The sequence below is a fragment of the Lissotriton helveticus genome, chromosome 10 (genome assembly GCF_964261635.1).
Source record: "Lissotriton helveticus chromosome 10, aLisHel1.1, whole genome shotgun sequence".
In the NCBI taxonomy this organism is placed as follows: domain Eukaryota; kingdom Metazoa; phylum Chordata; class Amphibia; order Caudata; family Salamandridae; genus Lissotriton; species Lissotriton helveticus.
This window is the reverse complement of record NC_136071.1, coordinates 524,718,130-524,744,255: the sequence shown is the minus strand read 5'-3', so window position 1 is coordinate 524,744,255 and position 26,126 is coordinate 524,718,130. Positions and strand designations below refer to the sequence as shown.

Genomic DNA, 26,126 nt, shown 5'->3' with positions numbered 1-26,126 from the left:
ACAGCCTCAAAAACTTTGTTTTTGGTGGAGACGGTGACTTTAAGATTGCCTCAAGTTGTGCTCAGCACTAAACCCTGCCACCTTCGAGGCCCAGCCCTTTTTGCTCACACGGTCACAAAATTTCACAAGTTGGCAGGTCTGTAATTTGCCCCAGAAAATTATACTTTGGATGCCTAGGGTGCAATTTGGTGAATACCAAAGCTTTAAGCAGCCGCTCAATGTTTTACTCCATGGATTTTGGAGGATTTAAAATAAAGTGGCGATACTTGCCACACAAACCCCACATTTTCTCCTACCTGTTACAGTAAGACCTATGTGACCTACACGGTAAGCTGAAGAAACCAATATGACGGGGGGATAATCTTCAACCCAAGTCTCTTTGAATGCTACAATTTACGCATTAAACTATACGTGGTTCTCAAGAATGAGCTCAGAGTGATGCCATCTGGAATGGTGGGTGGGAAGAACTACAAATCAGAAATGTCCGATACCACGCAGGTCTTAAAAATGGAAGATGCAGGTGATGTCGCCCCTCAATAAAAAACAGGCAGTGGTCTGATAAGGGTTGTGCGCTTCCGAAAACACAATCAAATAAAAAAATTCAAAGTGAATAAACTCACCACCATTTCTAATCTGTGATATTCCACGATAAAAATCTTCAAAGCCAATAACTCCAAGTCCAGCAGGGTCCAGGTATCGGGTCAAGTCCTTCACCTGGAGGACACCAAAACAACAGATTATCAATGAAAACAGCGGCTTCACAAAATTGTAATATATACAGAGATTGAATGTTTGGCAGTTCTGTTCTTGGTGACACAGCATAGCTACATTGAAAACATGTTTTGCAACCCAATGGTATTGTTTTTAGTTCACATAGTACACAGGAATAAATATCAAAGGCAAATTCAGGTGCTAGGATTAATTTATATTGGGGTGAATAGCAAAAAGGCACAATATGATATTAAAAGTAACAGCTGTGGCACAGATTACGCATACATAAAGGAGCGCTCTGGAGGCCATGCAGGCAGCGCATAATTATTTTAGTGTTTATGACTATCAATGAAGTACCTACGACGCAGAACCATCTTTACACATCTTCAGAGACCTTACATCAGTGGATCACCATCCTGCACTGAACATTTAATTCTAAAGCTACAATAGTAAATTGGAAGACACAGTCAGTTGTTTCCCTTCATTGTATGCTATCTGGGAACGCTCAGATGTCTGGCACACTAGAAAAACATATGATCTTATAAATATACAGAATTTGGAAGTGGCTCACTTAGGAATGCTTTACCATGACTGGTTCACATTTTTTTTTATACCTCAAGAGGTTAATAAACACTTTAAAAGTTCTCCAAATGGATTCAGTTTTCAGCGCCTCATGAAGTCAAGAGATATTATAGGATACAGCGCCACAGGAAGTCACATATCAATCACCAGTGCACTTGAAAACTATGGTTGGCATTTAATGACTTCTATAATAACTTCTATATTGACTGGATCCGGTTGAGTTTTAGATTGTGCGCCCCATTTTATATGTACATCTTTTAATGCATAGTTTTAAAGGCACACACATTGCTTCCGGCAAGTCTGTAAGTATGATTCATTTCATTACTTTTATATATTTATATATATTAGAACATATGGTTTTCTTCTCGAGACTGCCCTTATGTTTAGTAAAATATGTTGGAAAAAAAGTTGACCCGCCCCATGACCACAACAATAAAAGTACTGTGGAGAGTATGCATGCAGAGTCGTATTTTAAGAAAATTTCAAAACTCAAGGATCGTTGTTTTAACAAGCATTGGCAAAGTCAATAGGTCTCACCTATTAGAGCTATTGGCTTTGGCAATGTTTTGTAGTCATACTGTACAGCAGCAAGGATGCTTTGCAGTGTGGCTAAAACTCATTTTTAAAGCGCTATGATGCAGCCAGGGCTAATGTGCTTTTCAGAAAAAAGGGCACTAGTGCTGGATGCATCATAGTCCCTTTTTTATTATTATTTGTAGCCATACTGCACAGCAACCACACTGAGATAAAACGTGGCAACAATCATTGCCAAAGCTGGCAATGGCCGGCCATACTGTATAGTGTGAACAAAAGGCAATGATAGGACCGATAGTCTCAAAGAGGAGACCCTATGACTTTGCCAATGCTAGTTAGGTCTTGGCACAACACCCTGTGATTTTGAGCAAATAAGTTCATCTCCCCATGAATATGACATTTAGACCCAATTTTTTTTTTATCGCATATACAAATCAATTGCATCCATGTCTAGTTAAAAATACATTCGGAAGGAGATAACATCTGTTGTCATAATAAAAGCAGACAACATCTGTTAGCACAAACCTCCATTTCAAAAGAAATGAGGGCTTCTTTGAAGTGTGTGTGGCTTAGTAAAAACATAGGTACAAATTGCAAGAGGCTCAACCAGGACAAAAAGGAAGAAGAAAATATATAAGTAGTGCCTCAATCGCAGAGCAATCAGTGGAAGGACAGCAATCAAGCTGAAGTAATCAGTACTTGATTCATGCTCTAGTTGAAAGAAGAGGAAGTGAAGCCAGCAGGAACTGGCCAATAAGAAGGCAGCAAAAAAGAGAGACAAGGAAGCCAATGAATGTTAAGCAATGGGCGAGCTCCAAGGCCCTTGCTGTATACATTATCTCTCGCAAGCAACAGTACATGTGATGTTGCAGGTGAGACCTAAAAATTGAAATTGTGGATTCAGGAGATCACAGTGTCATCAGCAACATGTAAGGGTTCAAACTTCTACTGTAGCTATAAACGCTGGAAGGAGCACAAAAGATGATGGAAGTAAACACTTTGTTCCAAGACACCAAATACTTTAGTAATCAAAGCCAGCACAATTGGTTGTGTTTCAGCATATACAGCAGTTTGTTCTTGACAGTATATTACATCTCGTAACCATTCCTTAAACTTTGGAGCTCTGCCCCTGCCCATCGACAAGCCAGCCGTCGCTTGGCCAATAATAATGCAATACCTAAAATGTTCTAAAGTGTTTCGGTATGTGTGCAGTATATCCCAACAACAGGATCAACGGGTCCCTCTCCAGTGTGATATCCAGCAATCTAATCTATAGAGTTTGCACAAATCAAACTAATCACAGAATTCCATTGGCGCAGGCTTGAGTGGCTGAATGTAAAAATCTCTCACGTATAGAGTACATGATTCACACATTTATATGAACGTCTCTTGGCACTGTGACTATCTGACTATCCCGGATAGTCTCAATGAGCTTTTGAGGATCTTCACTTTCCAGGAGCCATGCCAGCAGGCACCTTGATGTGCTCCCGCCATGTGACGTGATTGCCTACTTATCGCTAATTGCTATTTGCTTGACCATTTGCCTGTTGTTTCTCCTACAGTAGTTGTGTTGGTAATGGGCCTTGTATTATTTCTCCTATAATAATCCAAGCTTTCAATTTCCATATACACTTTTCCAGGTGGCTTCTGGTACCAGAGATCTTCCCCAATTTAGAGCCACACTGTAACACCTCACAGTAACACTTTCATTACTTCCCCTTCAACATATTTAATACTGACCAATCACAAAGCCCACAATACTTGTCAGTTACATTCTTCAGATCATGAGCAAAAAACTGGTCTTGCAGCATATTCTAGAGAAACCTGCTTGTTGGGGCTTATCACATACATATGTTACCAACAAATTACAGTGATCCGCAATCGTTCTACCTTGATAGAGCGAAGACAAACCAATCTACATCTTTTGCTGGTCTTGCATTTGGTCTAATCTCCAATACATCCCATTGACAGACTAGTTAAACAAGTATTCCCACACATGTCCATGTTGTTCTCACTATTTATCTAGGAGATAAAGATTGTTCATTGGTGTTAAAGGTTGTCGGTTATACAACATCTAGTGGATAGATATCAGTCAGTGTGAGTACCCAGAAATTAAAACTGCTTATATCAACAAGTATCAACGTATTGGACAATGCTGTTGGCAACTCCAAGAAAAAGTAGGTTATCACCCTCACTGGAGGCGTAAATGTTAAGAAAGAGCCTCTCTAACCTCTAAGTTCAACAACAAATACATTTCGTAGAAAGGTGTTTTCGGAGAGCCCCATAAAACAACTGCACTTGCATGTGAAGAATATGATGAGCAGTGAAAGTGGTCCCTACATTAGAGACTTCATTGCAAGTAAGGTTTGCCTCATAGAGGACAGCAAGTCAGATGGGATGTTGTGTAAGATAAGAACCTGGCCTTGTTTGAGGAAATTGATTAGCCCTTTAAGATTCCAGATGCGTTCACCTATAACAGGGTCATACGGTTTTCAGTAGGTAGGTAAGTTGTCAATGACTCTGTAAAGGTACCAGCAGAGCCGCCATTAGCCCATGCTCCTTCAGTTATCTTCATAGCAGATGTTCAATCTCCGAGTTAAAACCAAACTTCATCATCCCTCCCATCTGGCAATACCAATTCACCTCACTTGTGACCCCATGTACCATGTCCTAAAATGGCACATATTTTCACCACGCCATTTACACCTCTCTATCCAAACTTTATCAGAACACCCAACATTAAGTGGTAAAAGACTAGGACGTACAACTTTTCATGAATTTTTCCTGCTGTCTCCCAAAGCTCAGGATGAGTATATGGAGCAACATACCATTCCACTGCAGTGGTGTAAAGCAAAATGATGGTGCCCCCTGCAGAACGTGATGGGGGGGCACACCGAAATCTTTCATATCTCAGATATTCATAGGTATTGGCCGAATACCACGCCCCTTGAGTGGCTGGGGCAGGGGGAGCAGGAGAGTTGAGGCCCCAATGCAATGCAGGAGTGTTAGACGGACCGGGAGGGTCGGCCGAGGATAAGGGGAGAGGTCTCCGGGGAGATCCGTCTCCAGCAATCGTACAGACCAATAACTTCCCCCCCACTGACGTACACCACACAAGCATAAGGTTCAACGTTACTTTATAAGCAATTCTTTAAGTACGGTGAGGTGGTACAAGGAGGTCTGGACTCCGGGGTCCCCTCTATTCTAGTCTCTTGGTTGGGTAAGGGGGTAGCGGGACAGTCTCGTTACCACTCTGGGGGATGTGGTTGTAGATGAATTAGCTCACAATCCTCGAGCTCGGCGTTCTAGATGATCGGGCCGCGGCGGAGCCAGCAGGTCCCGGGATGGTTGAAGGTAGTGACGGTCCGCGGCGGAGCCAGCAGGTCCCGATGAAGATGGGTGCAGAGAGCCGCGGCAGCGCCAGCAGGCAGGTCGGTAGTTCGCAAGGCAGGGCTACGGCAGCGCCAGTAGTCCGTCAAGGATGAGTTCTTCACTGCGTCTCTCGACTCCAGGATACAACTGCCTTCCTGCTCTGGAGCTGCGCCAGTTATAGGTCTGGCGCCCTTTGATGTCCGGACCCTCGCACTGGGAGGTCGGGAGGTCCGGGATGAGGGAGTCCAGACACCCAGCAGGGGGGTGGAGCCAGCGCCTGGGGGAGCTGGGGGCGATCGGCACCTGGCGGGGGAGAGCCATCGACACCTCTTTCTCCCACTGACCTGCCAAGTAGTCCGCTCACCTCCTGGGTGGATGGTGGTGCCGGGATGTCGGGGCCTGGCCAGGCCCAGGGTTAGGGTTGATCGGAGGCCACGCGGCCTCGTGGTGCCGTGTCCAAGATGGCGCCCCGGCCGGGCGAGAGGGCCGGTGGGGAATCGGGCCCACGATGTGGAGATGTTCAGGGGCAGGGGCCCTATAGGAGACGGGAAACGGGTTGTTGTTGCGTGTAACGCCTGAGGAGCGGGGCTCGGGCCTGGTCGTGCGGGGAGGGAGCAAGCCTTACACGTGGCCTGTCCAACATGCGTCCCCCCCAGCTGAAGGCGGGGAGAGTCACCCATCCTCTTGGGGACTCTCCTCGTCGAGGCGGAAAAAGCGTGACAGGCCATCTGCGTTGGCGTGGTCTTGCCCGGGTCGATGTTCCACAGTGAAGTCCATCCCCTGCAGGGAGATGGACCAACGTAGTAGTTTCGGGTTTTCCCCCCGCATCTGCATTAGCCATTGCAGGGGTCGATGATCGGTCTGGACCCTGAAGTGGGTGCCGAAGAGATAAGGCCGGAGCTTTTTGAGGGCCCACACCACGGCGAAGGCCTCCCTCTCGATGGTGCTCCAGCGTTGTTCTCGGGCCAGGAGCCGTCTGCTGATGAAAGCCACTGGCTGGTCAAGTCCTTCGGGGTTCAGCTGGGAAAGGACTGCCCCAACGCCATGGTCGGAGGCATCTGTTTGGACGATAAATTCCCGACTGTAGTCGGGGGCCTGGAGCACCGGGGCGGAGCACATGGCGGCTTTCAGCTTCTCGAAGGCCGCTTGACAGTCTGGGGTCCAGTTGACCTTCTTGGGTTGGTTTTTGGATGTGAGTTCCGTGAGGGGCCCTACAATGCTGCCATAGTCCCTCACGAACCGCCGGTAGTAGCCTGTGAGTCCCAAGAAGGCGCGGACCTCGGTCTGGGTGATGGGGGGCTGCCACGACTGGATGGCAGCGATCTTGAGTTGCAAAGGGGCCACCAGACCGCTTCCCACCTGGTGCCCGAGATAGGTCACGGACCCCTGGCCAATTTGGCATTTGCTGGCCTTGATCGTGAGGCCAGCTCGTTGGAGGGCCTGTAGCACCTCTCGGAGGTGGTGGAGGTGGTCGGACCAGTGGCGGCTGTACACAGCGATATCGTCCAGGTATGCGGCGCTGAATTCTTCGAGTCCTGCCAGGACCTGGTTCACTAGCCGCTGAAATGTTGCTGGGGCATTCTTCATGCCGAATGGCATGACCTTGAAGTGATAGTGGCCATCAGGAGTGGAGAATGCAGATCGTTCTTGGGCCCGGGGTGTGAGACCGATCTGCCAGTAGCCCGCTGTCAGGTCGAAGATGCTGAGGTAAGCGGGCAGCTCCCATGCGGTCGATTAGTTCATCTGCTCGGGGGATGGGGTGTGCGTCTGTTCTGGTGACCGCATTCAAGCCCCGGTAGTCGACGCAGAACCGAAGCTCCGGCGTGGCGCCGGGGGCGGCCGCTTTGGGGACCAGTACCACTGGGCTGGCCCAGGGGCTGTCTGAGGGCTCGATGACCCCGAGCGTGAGCATCTTGGCCACCTCCTCTTGGATGCAGGCCCGTACCCGATCTGGTACGCGGTAGGCCCGATGGCGGACAGGGGGACTGTCTCCAGTGTCCACGTCGTGTAAGCACCAGGGGGTGACCCCTGGGGTGAGGGAGAACAGGGTGGCGAACTGCAGCAGGAGGTCTCGGCAGCCTTGGCGCTGTTCCAGGGTGAGGGCCTCCGAGAGTCGGACCCCGTCCACGGAGCCGTCCTTCTCCCGAGACCGTAGGAGGTCAGGGAGGGGTTCGGAGTCCTCCTCGGTTCCATTGTCGGTTGCCATCAAGAGGCTGAGCTCTGAGCGTACAAAGTGGGGTTTAAGTCTATTAGCGTGGAGGACCCGGAGAGGGTTTCGTGAGGATTCCATATCGATGAGATAGGTGACAGGGCTCTTGCGCTCGATTACTTTGAAGGGCCCCGTCCATTTGTCTTGCAGGGCGCATGGTTCGGTGGGAGACATTACCCACACTTGTTGGCCGGGTTCAAATTCGATGGAGGATGCATTCTGATCGTACCACCTTTTCATGTCCTCCTGACTGGCCTCCAGGTTTGCTTTTGCCATCTCTCTGAACCGTCTGGTCTGGTTGCGGAGGGTTAGGAGGTACTTGAAAACATCTGGAGGGTTCTTTAGAGGGGGCATTTCCCAGCCCTCTTTGACTAGGCTGAGCGGCCCCCGCACCGGGTGCCCATACAAGAGTTCGAACGGGCTGAAGCCGAGGGACTTCTGGGGGACTTCTCGGTAGGCAAAGAGAAGGCACGGTAGTAGCACATCCCACTGGCGACGGAGGGGCTCTTCCAACCCCCCAATCATCCCTTTGAGCGTGCGGTTGAACCGCTCAACCAGTCCGTTCCCTTGAGGGTGATAGGGGGTCGTGAATCGGTAGGTGACCCCACACTGTTGCCAGAGGGACTTCATGTATTTTGAAATAAAGTTTGTGCCCCGGTCGCTGACGACTTCTCGGGGGAAGCCCACCCGGGAGAAGATCCCCATCAAGGCCCGGCCGACTACCGGGGCTGTCACAGTTCGCAGGGGAACAGCCTCGGGGTAGCGGGTGGCGTGGTCCACCAGTACTAGGATGAACCGATGTCCTTGTGCTGTACGGGGGTCCAGGGGTCCCACAATGTCTATCCCCACCCTCTCGAACGGGGTGGTGACCACTGGAAAAGGTTGCAGAGGTGCTTTAAGCTTGCGGCCGCTCTTCCCGCTGGCCTGGCACGTGGGGCAAGATCGGCAGTGTTGGAGTACGTCGTTCCTCATCTTGGGCCAGAAAAAGTGGGTCACCAGGCGACTGTAGGTTTTATTTTGACCCAGGTGGCCAGCCAGGGGGACATCGTGGGCCAGGTTTAGCAAGAAGTCTCTAAAGCGGAGGGGCACCACTAGTACTCGACTGGCCCCTAACTCTGCGATTCTCTGTTCGCTGTACAACAGGTCATTGTCCCAATAGACCCAATGGGTTCCGGAGGTATCCCCTGCACTCTGGGCGAGGGCTTGTTGGCGGAGTCCCTCGAGGGAGGGACAGGTCTTCTGCTCGTGGCGAAACTGTTCTTGGGTGGGCCCCCCCCCCCCCCTCCTGACGCCACTGATCCAGGCCGGGAAGGTCCTGAGGCTGAACGAGCCCCTCGGGAGTTGGTTCTGGGGTGACGGCACGGTCGGTGTCTGGAGCGACCGGGGGAGGAGGTGCCGGCCATTCAGGTTCTTCTGGTCGGGGGATGGCCCGGGCAGCCATGGACCGGGTGGTTACGCACGCCCAATCCGGGATGCCCAACATCCCTAGGTGCTCTCTCCTCTCTACGGCGGCCCACGGGGAACTCTCAAGATCATTTCCCAGGAGACAGTCTACGGGGGCATCATCTCGGACCGTCACTTCCAACATGCCGGAGACTCCTCCCCACTCGAAGGGGACGCAAGCCATCCGACATAGACTCTCCGAATTGTCGGCTGAACGGACCGGGCAGAGGACGTTCGGCAGAATCTGTTCTGGGGTCACCAGGTGACATCGGACGGCCGTTACACTGGCCCCGGTGTCACGTAGGGCTTCGGCCCGGCGTCCATTAATGTTCACCCATTGACTGTACTTCCGGGTGTTGGCGGGTAGGGGGACCCGCGGGACCATGTCTCTTCCCCCTAGGCACGCTAGAACCATGGCGGCTGGTTCCCATTCCTGGCGTTCTTGCTCACATTCCTCATGTTCTTCGTAGGTTTGTTCTTCCCCCAGGGCGGCGGCAGCCATCTGGCGGGGTCTCGGAGTCTGGCTCTGTGGACAATTCGGGTCGTTGGCGTAGTGGCCGACTCGCTGGCATCGGTGACACGTGACATTGGCTCTGTATCCCGGCCGCGCCGGGGTGTTGCCCCGGTTGGCCGGGGGTGGGGTGCTGGTAGCGGGAGCGGCCGGGGCGTTGTCTCTCCCTCGTCCCTGGCCCCCTCCTCCTCCTCGGGGACGGTGCTGACCGTGGTTGTTCCGGTTCTGTTCATGGGGCCCAGTTCGGCCCACTCGGGTAATTTCCCACCGGTCAGCCTCGGCGGCAAGCTGTCGTGGATCAGTTAATTTACTGTCGAGGAGGTGCTGCCTGAGCTCGACGAAGCAGTTGTTCGATAGATGCTCCCATACCATGAGATTGAAGAGTTGCTCGTAAGTCGTTACGTTGCTTCCCTTGATCCACCCCTCGAAGGCCCGGCTGAAATAGTTCACGTATTCCACCCAAGTTGTGCCCGGGATCCGAGTGCAGTTTCGGAACCTCTGGCGGTACATTTCGGGTGTGAGCCCATAGCGGGTGAGGAGGGTAGCTTTCATGTGGTCATAGGAGGTCATCAGATGGTCTGGGAGCTGTAGCAGGGCATCGCGGCCCTCATTGACGAACCTCCCCCATAGACCGGCTCCCCAGTCGCTTCGATCGATCCGGTGGGAGGTCATAGCGATCTCGTAGGCCTTGAACCATTGCTGTATGTCGTCCTCTCGGAAATATTCTCGAACGACATCCTTGGGGATGTGTACCTTCCTTTCTGTCACCCCCGGGGGGCGCGGTTGCTCGGGCACTCCTAATTCTTTGTTCTGCTTGTGTAAGTCTATCTCAGCTAGTTTGCGTTCGTGTTCGTACGCCAGTCTCTTCTCTTCAAGCTCTCTTTGTCTCTGTTTCTCTTCCCGTTCTTCTCGGAGCCGCAGATGTTCCAGATTTAGTTTTTGTTCGGCTAATTTGAGTTCGCCATCCATTTTGAGCCGGGCCATCTCTAGCTCATGTAGTCGGTTTCTTTCTCGTTCTTGGATCTCATCTTGCGAGAGACCCGTTCTTCGCTCCTCGGGAGCCGTGGTGTCTTTCTCTGCTGTTGCGAGATTTTGGTCCGGGGGTCTGACGGCCCCGGTTTCTGCCCATGACTCAATGGCGTGCTTGAAATCGTCTTTAGTATTCAGACCGGTGGTAGCGATACCTAGTTCAATGCAGAATTGTTTCAACTCACGATGGCTGTATTCTTCCAATTTCTCAATCTGGAATTTTTCGGTGGATCCGCTTTCTTTGGTTGACATTGTGGTTTTGTCGTGGGGTGAGCTACTCTCTGTACGATTACGCGTTGATTCGGATCCCGTCGCTGGCCACCAATGTTAGACGGACCGGGAGGGTCGGCCGAGGATAAGGGGAGAGGTCTCCGGGGAGATCCGTCTCCAGCAATCGTACAGACCAATAACTTCCCCCCCACTGACGTACACCACACAAGGATAAGGTTCAACGTTACTTTATAAGCAATTCTTTAAGTACGGTGAGGTGGTACAAGGAGGTCTGGACTCCGGGGTCCCCTCTATTCTAGTCTCTTGGTTGGGTAAGGGGGTAGCGGGACAGTCTCGTTACCACTCTGGGGGATGTGGTTGTAGATGAATTAGCTCACAATCCTCGAGCTCGGCGTTCTAGATGATCGGGCCGCGGCGGAGCCAGCAGGTCCCGGGATGGTTGAAGGTAGTGACGGTCCGCGGCGGAGCCAGCAGGTCCCGATGAAGATGGGTGCAGAGAGCCGCGGCAGCGCCAGCAGGCAGGTCGGTAGTTCGCAAGGCAGGGCTACGGCAGCGCCAGTAGTCCGTCAAGGATGAGTTCTTCACTGCGTCTCTCGACTCCAGGATACAACTGCCTTCCTGCTCTGGAGCTGCGCCAGTTATAGGTCTGGCGCCCTTTGATGTCTGGACCCTCGCACTGGGAGGTCGGGAGGTCCGGGATGAGGGAGTCCAGACACCCAGCAGGGGGGTGGAGCCAGCGCCTGGGGGAGCTGGGGGCGATCGGCACCTGGCGGGGGAGAGCCATCGACACCTCTTTCTCCCACTGACCTGCCAAGTAGTCCGCTCACCTCCTGGGTGGATGGTGGTGCCGGGATGTCGGGGCCTGGCCAGGCCCAGGGTTAGGGTTGATCGGAGGCCACGCGGCCTCGTGGTGCCGTGTCCAAGATGGCGCCCCGGCCGGGCGAGAGGGCCGGTGGGGAATCGGGCCCACGATGTGGAGATGTTCAGGGGCAGGGGCCCTATAGGAGACGGGAAACGGGTTGTTGTTGCGTGTAACGCCTGAGGAGCGGGGCTCGGGCCTGGTCGTGCGGGGAGGGAGCAAGCCTTACACGTGGCCTGTCCAACAAGGAGCCTGCCTTACGCCCCTGCCCTGCCCCACTGTATGCCCACAAGAGAGGACAATTTGAGGGACCCTCTAATCACCTGTAACGAAGAAGTGCTGAAAAAAGCAGGTCAAACAGCCCCATTTCAAATCTCCCAGCAACCCCTGGAACCTTAATAATTGGTATATGAACCACAATTTTCTATAGGCCGATCTCCCATGACAGCATGCATGAACATCCTTTACTGTTGCTCGTCCTTCTGACCCAGACACTGTCCGAGTGGATAATGCATGCTCGAGTCATGTACTTAACCAGTTTGCTTTTTCGCAACAATTATACCTCCTCCTCCAATTGTGTGAATTTGAGGAAGAGAAAGATGATGCAACTCCCGCTCCACAGCCCAGACACTTTTTTCTAAACCCATATGAAAGCAAATTAACAAGGGCCCTGTCAGTGGCTAATGTGGTCACGTGTGAGGTGCCAATACCTACAAGGCCTGAGCAATTGACAGAAAAGAAAACGTAGCAACAAACTTTCTGATATTCTGTGACAAAGAACGCAATCACATCTGTATCTGCCTATATCATGAGGTGTAATGCCTGTGTAACATGCACTGGAGCGGTAGACTGGAGTAACGCATATTTTAATGAAACAACGTGGTGCTAACGTGGGGTTGTTTTCTAATGGCGGTTAGCACATTCTGCATCTGACATGTTTTTTTACAGGTTAAAAGATTAGTAGGTGTAAAGACTGAGCACCTTCCACATGTAGTTCAGCTGAGTTCACCCGACACCTCAAAGAGATTCGTCTGTGGCCACATACACAATGTCACACCCTGTTCGGCTACCGCATGTTAAAATAAACAGGCCATTGAATTTTGGGTGGAGAGCTCTTTTTCCGGCATCAATTTGTGCAGCATGGAGGGTGGTTGTTATGGCGACTGAAAACCGAGTGGTTTGTACACGTTAATTACAAGATGAATCAGCGAAGGGCACAACCCGAAACATTCCTGCTGGTTTCGACAGGCAGCTACAAAGTGTGTAATAAAAAGTGAGCCAGCAAACACGTTGGGATTATCTCCCGGAGGAGGTCTTCACAACAGAAGCATCAAGCGAGGCAAACTTCAAGCAGTAAATCTTAACAAGAATACATATTCTCATGTATGCACGCACAGCCAATGTTCACATGCAAAGCAATGCACTCCTTGACATTCGCTGCAGGTTCTATCACACACTTCTATACCATGGCATCCAGGATCACAAGAACAACCACCTGTGTTCTGAATAGGCTCCCGGTTGCATGATGTATTGTCCTGTATGGAACTTTTATTAGTTTTATATAGCGCTAGCTGGACCCGAGGGGTATCGGAGCACTTTACAGGTGTGCGTTGCCCAGCAAGTCACTAAGCCAATTTTCCGATAACAGAAACGTTGCATATGCTGACCCACAAGGACGCTAAGAACCAAACTGGCTCGTTTTCTGACGATCTCAGGCTCAAAAAGACTTGCACTGTTGGAACTTTCTTTCAAATATAGCCAGCCAAACTCTAAGCCTATCATCCTGTACCGACAAGAAACCTTTATAACCACCTGGACTTTCAGAAAAGATTAAAGACCTGGTTATTTACAAACACCCTGATCTTCCATTAGTGCAAGAAGGACTTCCCCTCAATAAACCATCCTCTAATTTGAAAGAAAGCAATCCAGCGAGGAGGACCAGAGAAAGAAGGTATGTTCTGATATAGAGAGGTTTAATCAACCTCACATCACGGTTTGGCGGTTACATGGGGAATAAAGTCTTTAGCAGCACAATTGGTAGACTCCCACTAGACCGCATCCACAACCAAGGTAGGAAATCATAAAGCAGTTAAGAGCTAAGAACACATAAGTAATATTGAGGGACGGTGAATGTAGCAATTCATTTGGGGTGGGGGGGGGCTGGTGTTGAATTTCAATACTGGTTATAGATGGTTCCCCATACAAATTGACAAGCAGCAAATCAAAAACAAACTCTTCTATGTACATCATGTGACTGCACTGTGAGCGCTTGAAATACATGAAAAGAATGTCGAATGCAAGCATTTGATCTCGATATACATCAGAAGAACCCAAGCACCGTCATGTCTTATAAATCGAACAGAGCTGTAGAATCCAACGTTTTTCCAAATGAATAAACCTATTGCCCTGCCGCAGCAAAATCTGTGTTTTGTCAATTCCCATAAATTTATAGGCCGAGTGTCTTGGTTGACATAATGAGAAATGTGTTAACATGGGGTGTTTTGAGCCATAATCTGTAACCACATTTGCAAGTTCTAGAATGAGCATCAAGAAACATTACCGTAGCATGAATCATCAGCATAAACCCCATTTTGGTAATAGCAAGCTAAAATAACTACGCACTACCATTGGTAACTGGTGAAACATTGACTTTTCTAAGAACCTATTTTGAAAGATATATAATTCTAACTTTAATATTTTTTTAAATTTTACTTTACCAATATGCTAGATAAAAAAATGGGTTCTTTGTTTGTACCAATCAGTCACGAAAAAGTATAACTACACAAAACGCAGCAGCTGATTACCTGGAACAAAGAGTATATAAAGTGTTTAAGCCCTACAGTCTTTTTTAAATTAATTATAGTGCTGATGTAAGTGCAGCCCACATATTTTTTAGGTGTTCCAATGGTATCAGCTTTGGAATGCATGGGGCTTTACCTATGGTAGGTGGGGTGTAGAGGGCACGGGTGTGCTAGGGCTGTAATGTCGTAGAACAGGATGAGACTGAAGCAACTGAAAAGGGGGGGCCCTCGGCCCCCCCGCACGCATGGCGGCGCGGCGACCGCTTCCCCCCTTCCCCTCTGTGTGCCTCTCGGTGGTGGGGGCGGGCCCTTGGGCGCGACCCACCACCGATTGGCCGGCGGCCTCCCTGACCCGGATACCAGTGGAGGATGTCCGGGTTAGGGGGGGCGGGCTACTGGAGGGGCGGGGCGGAGGGGCGTCGCTACTCCGCCTGGCCCCTTGGGAATAAAGAGGCGGGGAGCGCCCGGGAGACCCCCTTGTCCCTGGACGCTGCTCCACAGCACGGTGTGCCCCGCGCTCGGGGCTTCTTTGTTTTCCCACCCACCATCCCTGGAACCAAAAAATGTTGTTGCTTCACTAAGTCTGGTTTGAGCGTAATTTTGCTAGCGTACTGTTAACATGTCTTACATGCGTAATCGAACTTTATCTGGACTGTATATTTTGATGATGTAATTTTGTTTAGGAATGTTTTCCCTTTGTAGCGAACTGTGTGTAAAGTGCTTTGATGCCAATTGTATCTAGGCCTTTTTTCCCTTTGTAGCTTTACGTTGATGCGTGTTATTAATTAGCCAGTGTAGCTGTCCTTTAGAATTTTTTCCATAGGTCGTCGTATTTATTAGGTATGGGGCATGCGGTAAGGTCATGACCGGTGAGCACATATTTTAAGGTCTGAGGGGGCGGGCATCATCCTATGGAGGTTCCCGCCCAGGGGGAGGGGCCATTGGCCACTCCTAGAACTCCAGGGGCAAGGTAATTGATGCTTCAAAGGAGCGCGGGTCAGGAGTAGTCACGCTTTCCTTAGGCTGGTAGCCACCCCGCGCGCGCATACTCATGACGTCACCGGATGGCGCAGAGTAAGGGCCCTCCTTTAGTGGGTAAATGGAGTTCACGGCGTAGACCGGGCGATTACCGGAGCACGACGGCGCATGCGCACAGCTCTAGGTGAGGCGCAGCTTGTAGGACCCGACACCGGTTAGCGACCTTGCCATATGGCCAGAAATGTACAGAAATCAAGATGAGGATGTTAGATTCGGTTAGGAAACAACATGTATTAGAATTTTTTGTTAAGGTTAGCCTCTCAAACTTGTTGATGATATTGTATCTAATGTCCTGCTGATTTTTGTATACATTGTTGACCATGCAATTAAAACCTTTTTTTAATTTCATATCTTAATAAATACGGCCGGGGGACTAGCCCCCGCCTTCCAAAGATAAAGAAGCCTCATGTTCATGTTTCTGGGTGTTGGGTGCCGGATTGGGGGGGGGGGGCGGCAGCCAGTCGCTGACCATGTGGGCAAAGAAATCAAGGCGCCGAAATTCTTCTTTGCCTCTTTTTTTCCAGATTTTCAGGTCGGTCATGAAGTGCCTTTTTATGACTTCAAGGGTAATGTGTTTTTGAAGGGACATTGCTTGGCCTGCTACTGCACAGTTCTCTAAAGCTGTGAAATCCGCTGCTACCACGGTTTACTGTTCTATGATGTGCTCCATTCTTTCTCTGATAAAGTACAATATTCATCTGCGATGTAGCCTACTGCTCCGCCGTTCTCGGCTCCTCACTGCAGGCCCCATCGATCAGCAACGGTTCAGACTAATTCTCAATGTCTACTCCTGCTATTCTTTACCTGTAAAACCAGTCTGATTTTTTCTGCTACAATGCCAGGTTGCTCCTTTTACATCTTTCTACACATTTCCTGAAAGCATTTTTTTGGGTTTCGCCTGCCGAAAGGCTGCGCTCTGCGCAGCTTTTCAGCGCAGGTGAAATCCTATGTCTACACTAAGCACTTCGGGAACGTCCCCCGGCTCTCATTGGCTAGCTCCATAAATGGAGGCTAGCCATTGGGTGCCGGATCTGTCCGTCAAGGCCGGACCAGATTCGGGGGCGTTCCCGACATTTTTTCCCTGGGCGGAGTTTCTCGTGTCCTCTCCCGCCCCCCTCCCGCCATTCGTGTCCTCTCCCGCCCCCCTCCCGCCATTCGTGTCCTCTCCCGCCCCCCTCCCGCCATTCGTGTCCTCTCCCGCCCCCCTCCCGCTGCTTCGGTCTGGTTGTGGGAGTCGGGGACAGAGACGCTGATCGCTGCGAGCGGTAAGTGCAGGGAGAAACTCACGCAGCCTGCGTGAAGAAGGAGGAGACCCGAAGAAAGCCGAGGGGCAACAACATCCGTGGGATTCAAAGTGCGTCAGTATACTGGTTACTAGGAGGAACGGGCCGGGCCACAGCCTCGAACTTTCTTGGAGGTTGTAGCCGACAGATGCACATAATTCTCAGCGAGGTTACGCACGCGAGGCCGGGGCTTGAGGTGAGGCCTACCAAGGAGCCTCGTTTGGTGAGTGTCGACGGCAGACTTTATTGATGTGTTCGGGGCGGTAGTCAGGGGCAGCGGGCATCAATGAGTAGAGCGAGGGTGCGACTCACTTAAGTAGTTACAGAGGCAGCGGGTATTATAGCATACTGGTTACTAGGAGGAACGGGCCGGGCCACAGCCTCGAACTTTCTTGGAGGTTGTAGCCAACAGATGCACATAATTCTCAGCGAGGTTACGCACGCGAGGCCGGGGCTTGAGGTGAGGCCTACCAAGGAGCCTCGTTTGGTGAGTGTCGACGGCAGACTTTATTGATGTGTTCGGGGCGGTAGTCAGGGGCAGCGGGCATCAATGAGTAGAGCGAGGGTGCGACTCACTTAAGTAGTTACAGAGGCAGCGGGTATTATAGTATACTGGTTACTAGGAGGAACGGGCCGGGCCACAGCCTCGAACTTTCTTGGAGGTTGTAGCCGACAGATGCACATAATTCTCAGCGAGGTTACGCACGCGAGGCCGGGGCTTGAGGTGAGGCCTACCAAGGAGCCTCGTTTGGTGAGTGTCGACGGCAGACTTTATTGATGTGTTCGGGGCGGTAGTCAGGGGCAGCGGGCATCAATGAGTAGAGCGAGGGTGCGACTCACTTAAGTAGTTACAGAAGCAGCGGGTATTATATTCTTTGCCAGTCCACAGTCTAGTCCAGAGCACTGGCTCGAGACTGTTAGACTGCATCAGCAGCGTGCAAGGACAGCCTGTGTTGTGTTGGCGCTAGGTTGCCGGCGAATGTGAGCAGGTTGCAGGGTGTGAGGTGGTGGATTCTGAGTCAGGCAGCTGCCAGTGAGTCACCGCCCCTCCGCCGGTCATGCTCAGACATGTCTGCAGCGCTCCCGCTGGGTCTAGCCCCGACTTGTCCCGCGCTCTGTACTTAAAGCTGCGGCGCCTCACCCTCGCAGCACTCTAAACACTGCAGCACTTTATCCACTGCTCTCTTATTTATTTTAGGTAAAGCTGGGGATCCCCGTTTGTCTTCAGCCACAGCCTGCTGCAGGTGCCATGGCAGCGAGAGAGAACATGTCGCTGGCGCTCGCTGACTGCGCTCTCCGCTGCTCAGCCTCTGACCAGCAGCTGCTCTGCGCTGACTCCATCTTTTCCCATTGTGTTTTATGGTTGAAACCAACAATTTATTTTATTTTATTGTAGGCAACCGTACAATACCAAAATGTCTTCAGCCGCAGGCTCCTTAAGCACTTCTATGCTGGCTTCTGAGCACGAGGCGCTGGTAAGGTCCTGTTTTGAAACGTTTGTTTTTAAATGCATTACGTTTGTGTGATATTTGATTTGTTGTCAGATGGATCTTCAATTTTATAATAGTTAATTTACTTTGACATCTGCAAATCTCGCATTGTCTGGTTGTCCATGTTTTCATGTATTTCTCTTTGGTCCTGTTGCCTAATTCACTGTGCTTTGGGCCAGTCTCATAGACCTCTGGGAATAGAATTGGGGATAGCTAGCGTTGGTAGCTTGTGTGGGTTTTATTGGTTTGCTAACCTCTGTAAATCTCTGTGCAGGTTAAACCCAAACCCCTGCTCTTGAAGTTACTAAAGTTTGCAGGTGCTCAAAATGACACCTTTACAATGAAGGAGGTAGGTTGTCCTTGCTTTTAATCATGGCGCACTCAATGTACATTGATGACACCTGTTACTTTATTGTGCGCTCGCCACTGTACTTGGCTTTCTCTCAAGCGTTGACGCGTTGCGCTTGTATTTCAGGTTATATACTATCTTGGTCAGTACATTATGGCCAAACAGCTGTACGATGAGAGACAGCAACATATTGTCCACTGCTCTAATGATCTGCTCGGAGAACTTTTTGGAGTACAGAACTTTTCTGTAAAGGAACCTAGGTAAATAACATACGGGGCGGGGACATTTGTGATTACGTGCAAGTCTAGCTTCCTTCTGTACTGAAAGTCTGTCCTCTTCTTTTGTGGTGTTTTTCTGCTGAGAATGTTAATGTTATTAAGGATGCAGTTTTTAGCAATTAGCTTGTCTTACAGTGCTGTCTATAGCAATGCATATTACCTCTTAGACGTATGGTACACAGTGATTTGCCGCATTCAGGTTAGTGGCATTTACCGTTCTTCTGTTCATTCGGGCTGTGAAATGTTTATATATATCCTCTCCCGCCCCCCTCCCGCCGTTCGTGTCCTCTCCCGCCCCCCTCCCGCCGTTCGTGTCCTCTCCCGCCCCCCTCCCGCCGTTCGTGTCCTCTCCCGCCCCCTGTGTCCTCGTAGGTGCTTGTTCTCGGTATGTGACCGCATCGCCTGACTTTACCGAACTGGGTCATGTGACCTTCCGGAATTAAAAACCTTTATCTCGCCCAAAACTCGGGACCCGCAGTTGCAGCCAAGTTACTTCCTCGGCACCTATTCAGCGTCCTTCAGGTCAGACTCTCTCTGCGGGTACCGCACTGCACCCCCATGGCCCTGCACTGCCTCCTGCCGCTGCTGCTCCTCTTGGTGCCGGGGCTCTCCCTGCCCGACACACCGGCTAACTGCAGCTTCCAGGACCTCCAGGGCTCCTGGCTCTTCAGCGTGTATAAGGGGGCGGGGGAGACCCCAGACCGAGGCATCGACTGCTCCAGTCTAGGTGAGTGAGTAGGGGCAGGGGCAGAAGTTAGTCCGTAAGATGGAGGAAATGTAAACTTCAGGTTTCCCATCAATTTTGGTGGAATAGCTTATTGAACTACTCTATTAGAAGGAGGACATGAGAGGGGTTGAAGAGGTAACGGAAAGAGAGGAGTGCCATTTGTTGGGGGGGAGGGGGACTTAAAACCCAAAAGTATACAAAGTAACCTAGTTTTTAGACGGAGACGTGTTTGTGTGTTTTTGTTACTGTGGGCATGTAAAAACCCAGCACAAAAATTAGTATAAATGTCAAATCTGCATTGGATACAAGCAATGTCTCGTATTTTACAGTCTAAAAACCTACTGGATGCCCGGTATAGGACAACTCTCCTCTGCTCTGGTATTAGCTGAGACTGTCTCCCAAGAAGGCGTGGCTATCGCAGCTGTTGTGCCCCAAAAACTGAAAATATCCTTTTTGCAGGGAATTTTAAAACATGTCCTGTTGTCCATCCTGTTCCTCTTCTTCCCCATTATTTTCTGTTTTGGCTGCTAGCAATAATAATGTTAGTTCCCCCCAGCAGTGATGGACGAGCCCTCCATTTTGCTGGGGTTGAAGCACAATAGCATGGTCCATTTTTCCTTTTTTCGTTTCAGGGCACTTGGCACACGTGGAGACATCAGAAGACGTTAGTTTGGGAGCAGGGGAACGAGTCAGAACGCATTTTTGTGGATTCATTCCACAACTCATCCTCCTGTAAATTAGGTCATTTTAAAAGCTATAACTCTTCCGGGTTGAGCATATTTCTTGTGAATACTCTGCCATACTGTAATTGAGTTCCATACTCTTTGCCACCTCTTAGAGTAAGCCTCGACTGCTCCATATTTCCACTTTTGGGAGAGAAGTTTACAAAATGAGTTACTGTTCTACAAATGGATGAAATAGTCTTAAAACCCGAAAAAGTAATTGCACACGTCAGTATCCACTGTAGATACTGTCCAATAACCACCTACAGCCACCAACCAAAAGGAAAGTTCATAGTCTTATGTCTTTCTCCTATTATATGAAAATATTGGGGGAGTTTAGAAGCAGGCTCAGTGCAGGTAGCAATTTGCTTCAAATAAATCTCGACTATACCCCTAACAAGCCCTAACATGGCAATGTAAATGGCAATGCCATTTATTTATCTGTTTTCAAAACCAACACATAAATACAAATTTTGTCATTTATAATGCCAATAGCTCTAACTTTTCCAAAGGCGAAACCATTGCATTGTAAATGCTTGTTTATATATGGTGTAGCCCATTGTACAATGTTGTTCTTCACGTATATCGTACTGTGATCAACATATGTTATCTTTAAAGCACAAAGATACATTTTTGGTGCAGGAATCCGCTAACGCAGTCAAATAAAATAATAAAGTAAAATGAAATGACCCGATGTAACATTATTCAGCGTATTGCCCTCGAGAGGATGAAAGACAGAGCTGGCCTGGTAAGGATCCTTAGTCATAATCTGCTGCTCACAAGAGTTTCCAGCAGTGAGCACCCAATTTGATAAGCCATTTTACTAACAGTTCCTTCGACCAGACAACGTTTTGTGATCAGATCATTTATCCAAGGAATTGTTTTTTCCTTCTACACCATGGAGAAGAAAGCTTTTTCCAGTATGCAGTCTTCAGTTGAAAAGAGGTGCTGTAAGAATAGCTACCTTCGCACTGCAAAGAGGAACTTGTTAGTAATTTCCAGGCAGGGAAAGTGATCTACAAGCAGCACCTGCTACAAACTGCCTTGCTGCAGGTGCAGTCACAACCCAAGCGTTCACTCGTAAACACTGAAATCTAAATACATGGTCTCTGTTATCATTCTTTTCTGATGAGTTCACCTTTCAAGCCAAAGCTCTGACGGAGGCGGCAGCGGTATCACCCAGTTGTCAATTGAAAACAAAACCCTGGTTTCTAAGAAAAGGCTATTTTGAAAAAAGTACACACCCAGGCAGACTTAGGCTACAAAGAACTGGCTAGATCCCAACATGTTAGTATAAAACACATTTTGATAAATACACAAAAAAACAATTAGAACAATAGACTGTAATGATATCAAAAAATATACTTTTAATTTCAATCTCTTTTAAAACATTATAAAATGAAGGGTTGGTGAATATCCCTTGATTATATATGGTGCATATATTTATGAATTTGATACATTGATCATGAATGACAATTCCATAATATACTGATAAAATTAGAACAGAAAGGAAATAATTAAAACTCAGTTTCAAAGTTATTTCGTCAATTTTTTTGGTAGACTCGGGCTGTGTCAACGCGTTTCGACAAATTTCTTGTCTTCATCAGGACTTATTAGAATATGCAGCCACTTTTTTTCTTCTAAACAAAATAAAACAAATTTTTTTTAGGTAAATATTTGGCCAGCACTTTCTAGATTATCATCAACAACTATTAAAAAACTGAAAGAGACCATCAAATTACAAAAGTACATAACAGTCCATTGACAATTCAAAGATATCATGCATCCGCTCTAGAAGAGTCAAGAATAAATTTATTTTCTTAGCCAGACTTTTGTTTGCATATACGTGATAGTGCAGAATCGTAGAAACCAGAAGAGCGTATTCATTCTACCAATAAACAAGTTTTATTGGTAGAATGAATACGCTCTTCTGGTCTCTTTCAGTTTTTTAATAGTTGTTGATGATAATCTAGAAAGTGCTGGCCAAATATTTACCTAAAAAAAAAAAGTGGCTGCATATTCTAATAAGTCCTGATGAAGACAAGAAATTTGTCGAAACGCGTTGACACAGCCCGAGTCTACCAAAAAAATTTACGAAATAACTTTGAAACTGAGTTTTAATTATTTCCTTTCTGTTCTAATTTTATCAGTATATTATGGAATTGTCATTCATGATCAATGTATCAAATTCATAAATATATGCACCATATATAATCAAGGGATATTCACCAACCCTTCATTTTATAATGTTTTAAAAGAGATTGAAATTAAAAGTATATTTTTTGATATCATTACAGTCTATTGTTCTAATTGTTTTTTTGTGTATTTATCAAAATGTGTTTTACACTAACATGTTGGGATCTAGCCAGTTCTTTGTAGCCTAAGTCTGCCTGGGTGTGTACTTTTTTCAAAATTGTTGTTTCCCTGACCCAGGAGTCGATCCTTAACAGGGGGTCCCTGATACTTACCTAAATTCTAAGAAAAGGCTTACATCACTTGTTTCAGGAGTACCTTTCAGCAATATTCTTCTGGACAGATAATGTATTCTCAGACATTTTCCCAGAACACCCTAACAAATGGTTAGGTGCCACCTAACCCACGGAATGCCTATCCGCAAGCTGTGGAGTTTCACTTTTCACATCAAGACATGCGGATGCAGTGTGGATTCATAGGGCAAGATGTAGCTTGAGCAGGAACACAGCACTTCATTGGTACAAGTGACGCTCCACTTTTCAAAACGGTAAACTTTAATTTATGCAAATTGCATTAAAATGTGCTGCAAATCAGTTTTGCAACCAGTTGACATTACTTTAAAAAGCGCCCACAGCAGCAGTTAAGGTTAACTGAGTAATGTTGGCCGCGTACCCCAGGGACAAGGTACAAGCAGGGAACCCCGCCCCCCTTTCTTCCCTGCTTTTCACGCTATGCATTGAACCACTGATGTGCAGGGTGAGACTGAAAGGAGATATTACAGACTGCCTGAGGTTATGGGCCAAGGGGAAAAATGTAACTCCCCGCAGATATCTGATTATATCTTTCGAATCCAGAGATGGCTATTCCAGCGACTCTCTCAGTATTCCAGTCCTTTGAAAAATATTCTGGTTTCAGGATAAACTAGGGGAAATGGATACTGTACCCTGTTGGTCTATAGGATATACCGTGCGCCTCCTACGGTGTTCCTAGTAAAAAATCTAGACAGGGTAATTTAAGACTATCAGGTAAATGCCTAATGATGGAGACAGCTGCCACTGCCCCAGATGGGGAATGCGCCAATTAAAAAAATAATCATGCTTCCTACATCGCTATAATTATACAATATATGCCATTTAGCATTCATGGGTCTTATTTTGATAAAAAAAACACAGAACCACATGTAGTCTTCTATGGGACGGGAGCCATCCAATCCTTACACTGATCATCCTACAATGGTGGTGCCGCACCACAAGATATTAGAGCGTACCGGTGGGCCAAAGCAGCTACAGAACATTAATGAACGGAGTTTGCCCCTAAGACTTGATCCATCACCAAGGTTAGAGAGACTAGGGTTGAAACAGAATACAGTAGGAGGCGGTTACTGCAACCCACCCAGACTGAACTTGAAACCTGGGACAAGGCGGTTATGGCCAAGGAGCTTAAGATGGCGTCCGCAGTGTAAGCAAGCTCCACACTGGCCCAACCATCCTGCAATCCTTAGCCCCAACCAGGTGGTGAAGGACGGTGGGCCCCCGGTGGCTAATGCCTCCAGCTTCCCTCCCTCTGTGAGACAGCCTGAGGAGGGGGAGGAAGTTCCGAGACTGCCGCCGAGACATACACAGAGAGGCGTGGGTCAGACCACGGAGGCAGAGGAGCAGCCTTCCCAGTCCCGCTATTAAAATGGTGCGCTGTAGGGCTGTCCAGTAGAAGCCAGAAAGGGTGAGATGATGGCGGTGACTCCCGCAGCCGGCCCGTAGTGGAACGGGCACTAGCAGCAAAGGGTGGAGCTGCGTGGGCAGTGGGGCCCATACGAACATTTCAGGATGCCCCAGAAAGAGCGAAGGTGCTTGGTGAATCCTGACCAGACCCCGACTGTGGCAGTTGGTACCAGAGAAGCTGGAGATGCTGCGTGACTCCTGCCCGGCTGACTGAGGGCCGCAGGGAGCTGACTTACTGGAGAAGTATGGTGAGAGCATAGCGGGCCCACCTGTTACATCTGGAATTTAGACGACAGAATCTAGCGGCGGAAGCCGCCAACGAGAGGGGCCACGGAATACCACCCCACCACAGGACCAGACTCCGAGAGTGCACCATTGGCAAAGCTACAACACTGTCATGGCATTAAGGTGAGGAGCGGCGGGCCGGAAGCATAGAGGGCACGGTAAGAGGCACCAGGAAATTTTGCAGGCACAAGGATATCAAGGTGGGGAGAAGACACATGGTAGTAGTGCACCTCCACACACCTTCCCTCCCTGCTCCAGAGGTGGGCAGCCAGCTCTTCGCACTAGAGACCGCTAATTTAACCCAGCCCAGTGGCAGTGACGTTCTCTGCCCAGGAGATGCCAGAGGGGGGAAAGAAACAAGAGCCCCAGGCTAGACATCCAACATGGTGAAAGACAAGGTGACATCTGGTCAAGGGCGAACAGGCAAACATGCCAAGCTGATGGTGCCACCTGAGTTGGATTGAGATGGAGTATCTGATCAGACACCCTCACCGCAGAAAGAACCAGTATCGCCGGCCACTATACTTTAGTGGTGGGGGACTCCTTACAACACCAGGATCTACAAAACTTGGTGGCATGAACCGCGGAGGGACGTATCTCATCTATGGAGGACTTGGCAGGCACCACTAGTAAGGATTTGCACGCCACACTTCGACTATGAATATTGAGTTTACTGGGGAATCTGTCACAAAAATGTAGTTCTCAGTTGAAGAACGTTTGAGAGATTTAGTGAAAGTGATCAATATGGAAAGAGATGTAAAAATGGTGAAGGACAGTAGGACTGAGAAAAGTTAATAAATATGACATGATGTCAACTGATGAGGGTTAAAACAAAGCACTATCGGTATACTTTGGGAAAATTTCATGAATGAGTTTATTGGTAACAAGTTTTAGAAACAAGATAATTTTTAGAAACAAGATAAAAGAACAAGAAGGATCAGAGTATGAAATTACTAGTTATCAATGGTAAGCCAAGACAACAATTTAAATTGTGGTAACATACTATCTGCTTAAGTTGGAACTATGTTATATGGTAATGTGTGATGGAAGCGAGTACCCTATCAACAGATTTCTATTTTACAAATGAATAACGAAATTGCAAAAAAGTATAAATGAGTCCCCACAGCCTAAAAGGTATGTTTATTGACCCTCTATCAATGAAGAGTTCAGTGGAAAAGCAACTAGGACAAGGAGACACGGACAGATGCATCTCAGGGACATGAAAAGGGATCACAATAGACTACACTCCATCTCCCAATGAAACACTAATTAAAATGCAAAACAAGAGGGTAACATTATGCATAAACCTTTTATTGCAACAGACACTTCAGAGATAAACACATCACAATGAAAAGAACTATTGAATATAATGTCCCCCAGTCTACATAAACCCCAACAACAGTCTGATCCTCTCTGAACTGATGCCCCTGAAAGACGAGTATCTTTCGAATTAGATGTACCTCTGAATATTCTTTGTTTAAACTTCTGAGTGGGTTGTGTTTTTACGGAATAAGGATGACTTCTAATTTATGGGAGTTTATTACATTGTGTTGGTTTTAAATAAGCCATTTTAAGGAATCGTTTTTTGCCTGTGTATTTTTTCAAACATTTTCAACCTTTTAAAATGGTAATTCGTGAGTTTGTTTTCTTAAATTGGGAGAACTGTACTCCCTTTTCTTTGATGCCAGGCGTCTGCTGAAGCCAAGGCCTCTCCTAGAGAGCTCACTCCGCATCAGCGTCTGCTGCTGCTGAAACAGGGGC

General features: G+C 48.5%; 1 protein-coding gene across 4 annotated transcripts in view; it reads right to left on the bottom strand.

Moving 5' to 3' along the window:
* RAB11FIP3 (RAB11 family interacting protein 3) overlaps nt 1-26,126 on the bottom strand; it is a 533,384-nt gene that overhangs the window by 331,240 nt on the left and 176,018 nt on the right. For all 4 annotated transcript variants that reach the window (XM_078663049.1, XM_078663051.1, XM_078663050.1 and 1 more), the window contains exon 2: nt 621-714. In XM_078663049.1, coding sequence (XP_078519175.1) covers nt 621-714 — 94 coding nt within the window. The remainder of the gene's footprint in view (nt 1-620; nt 715-26,126) is intronic.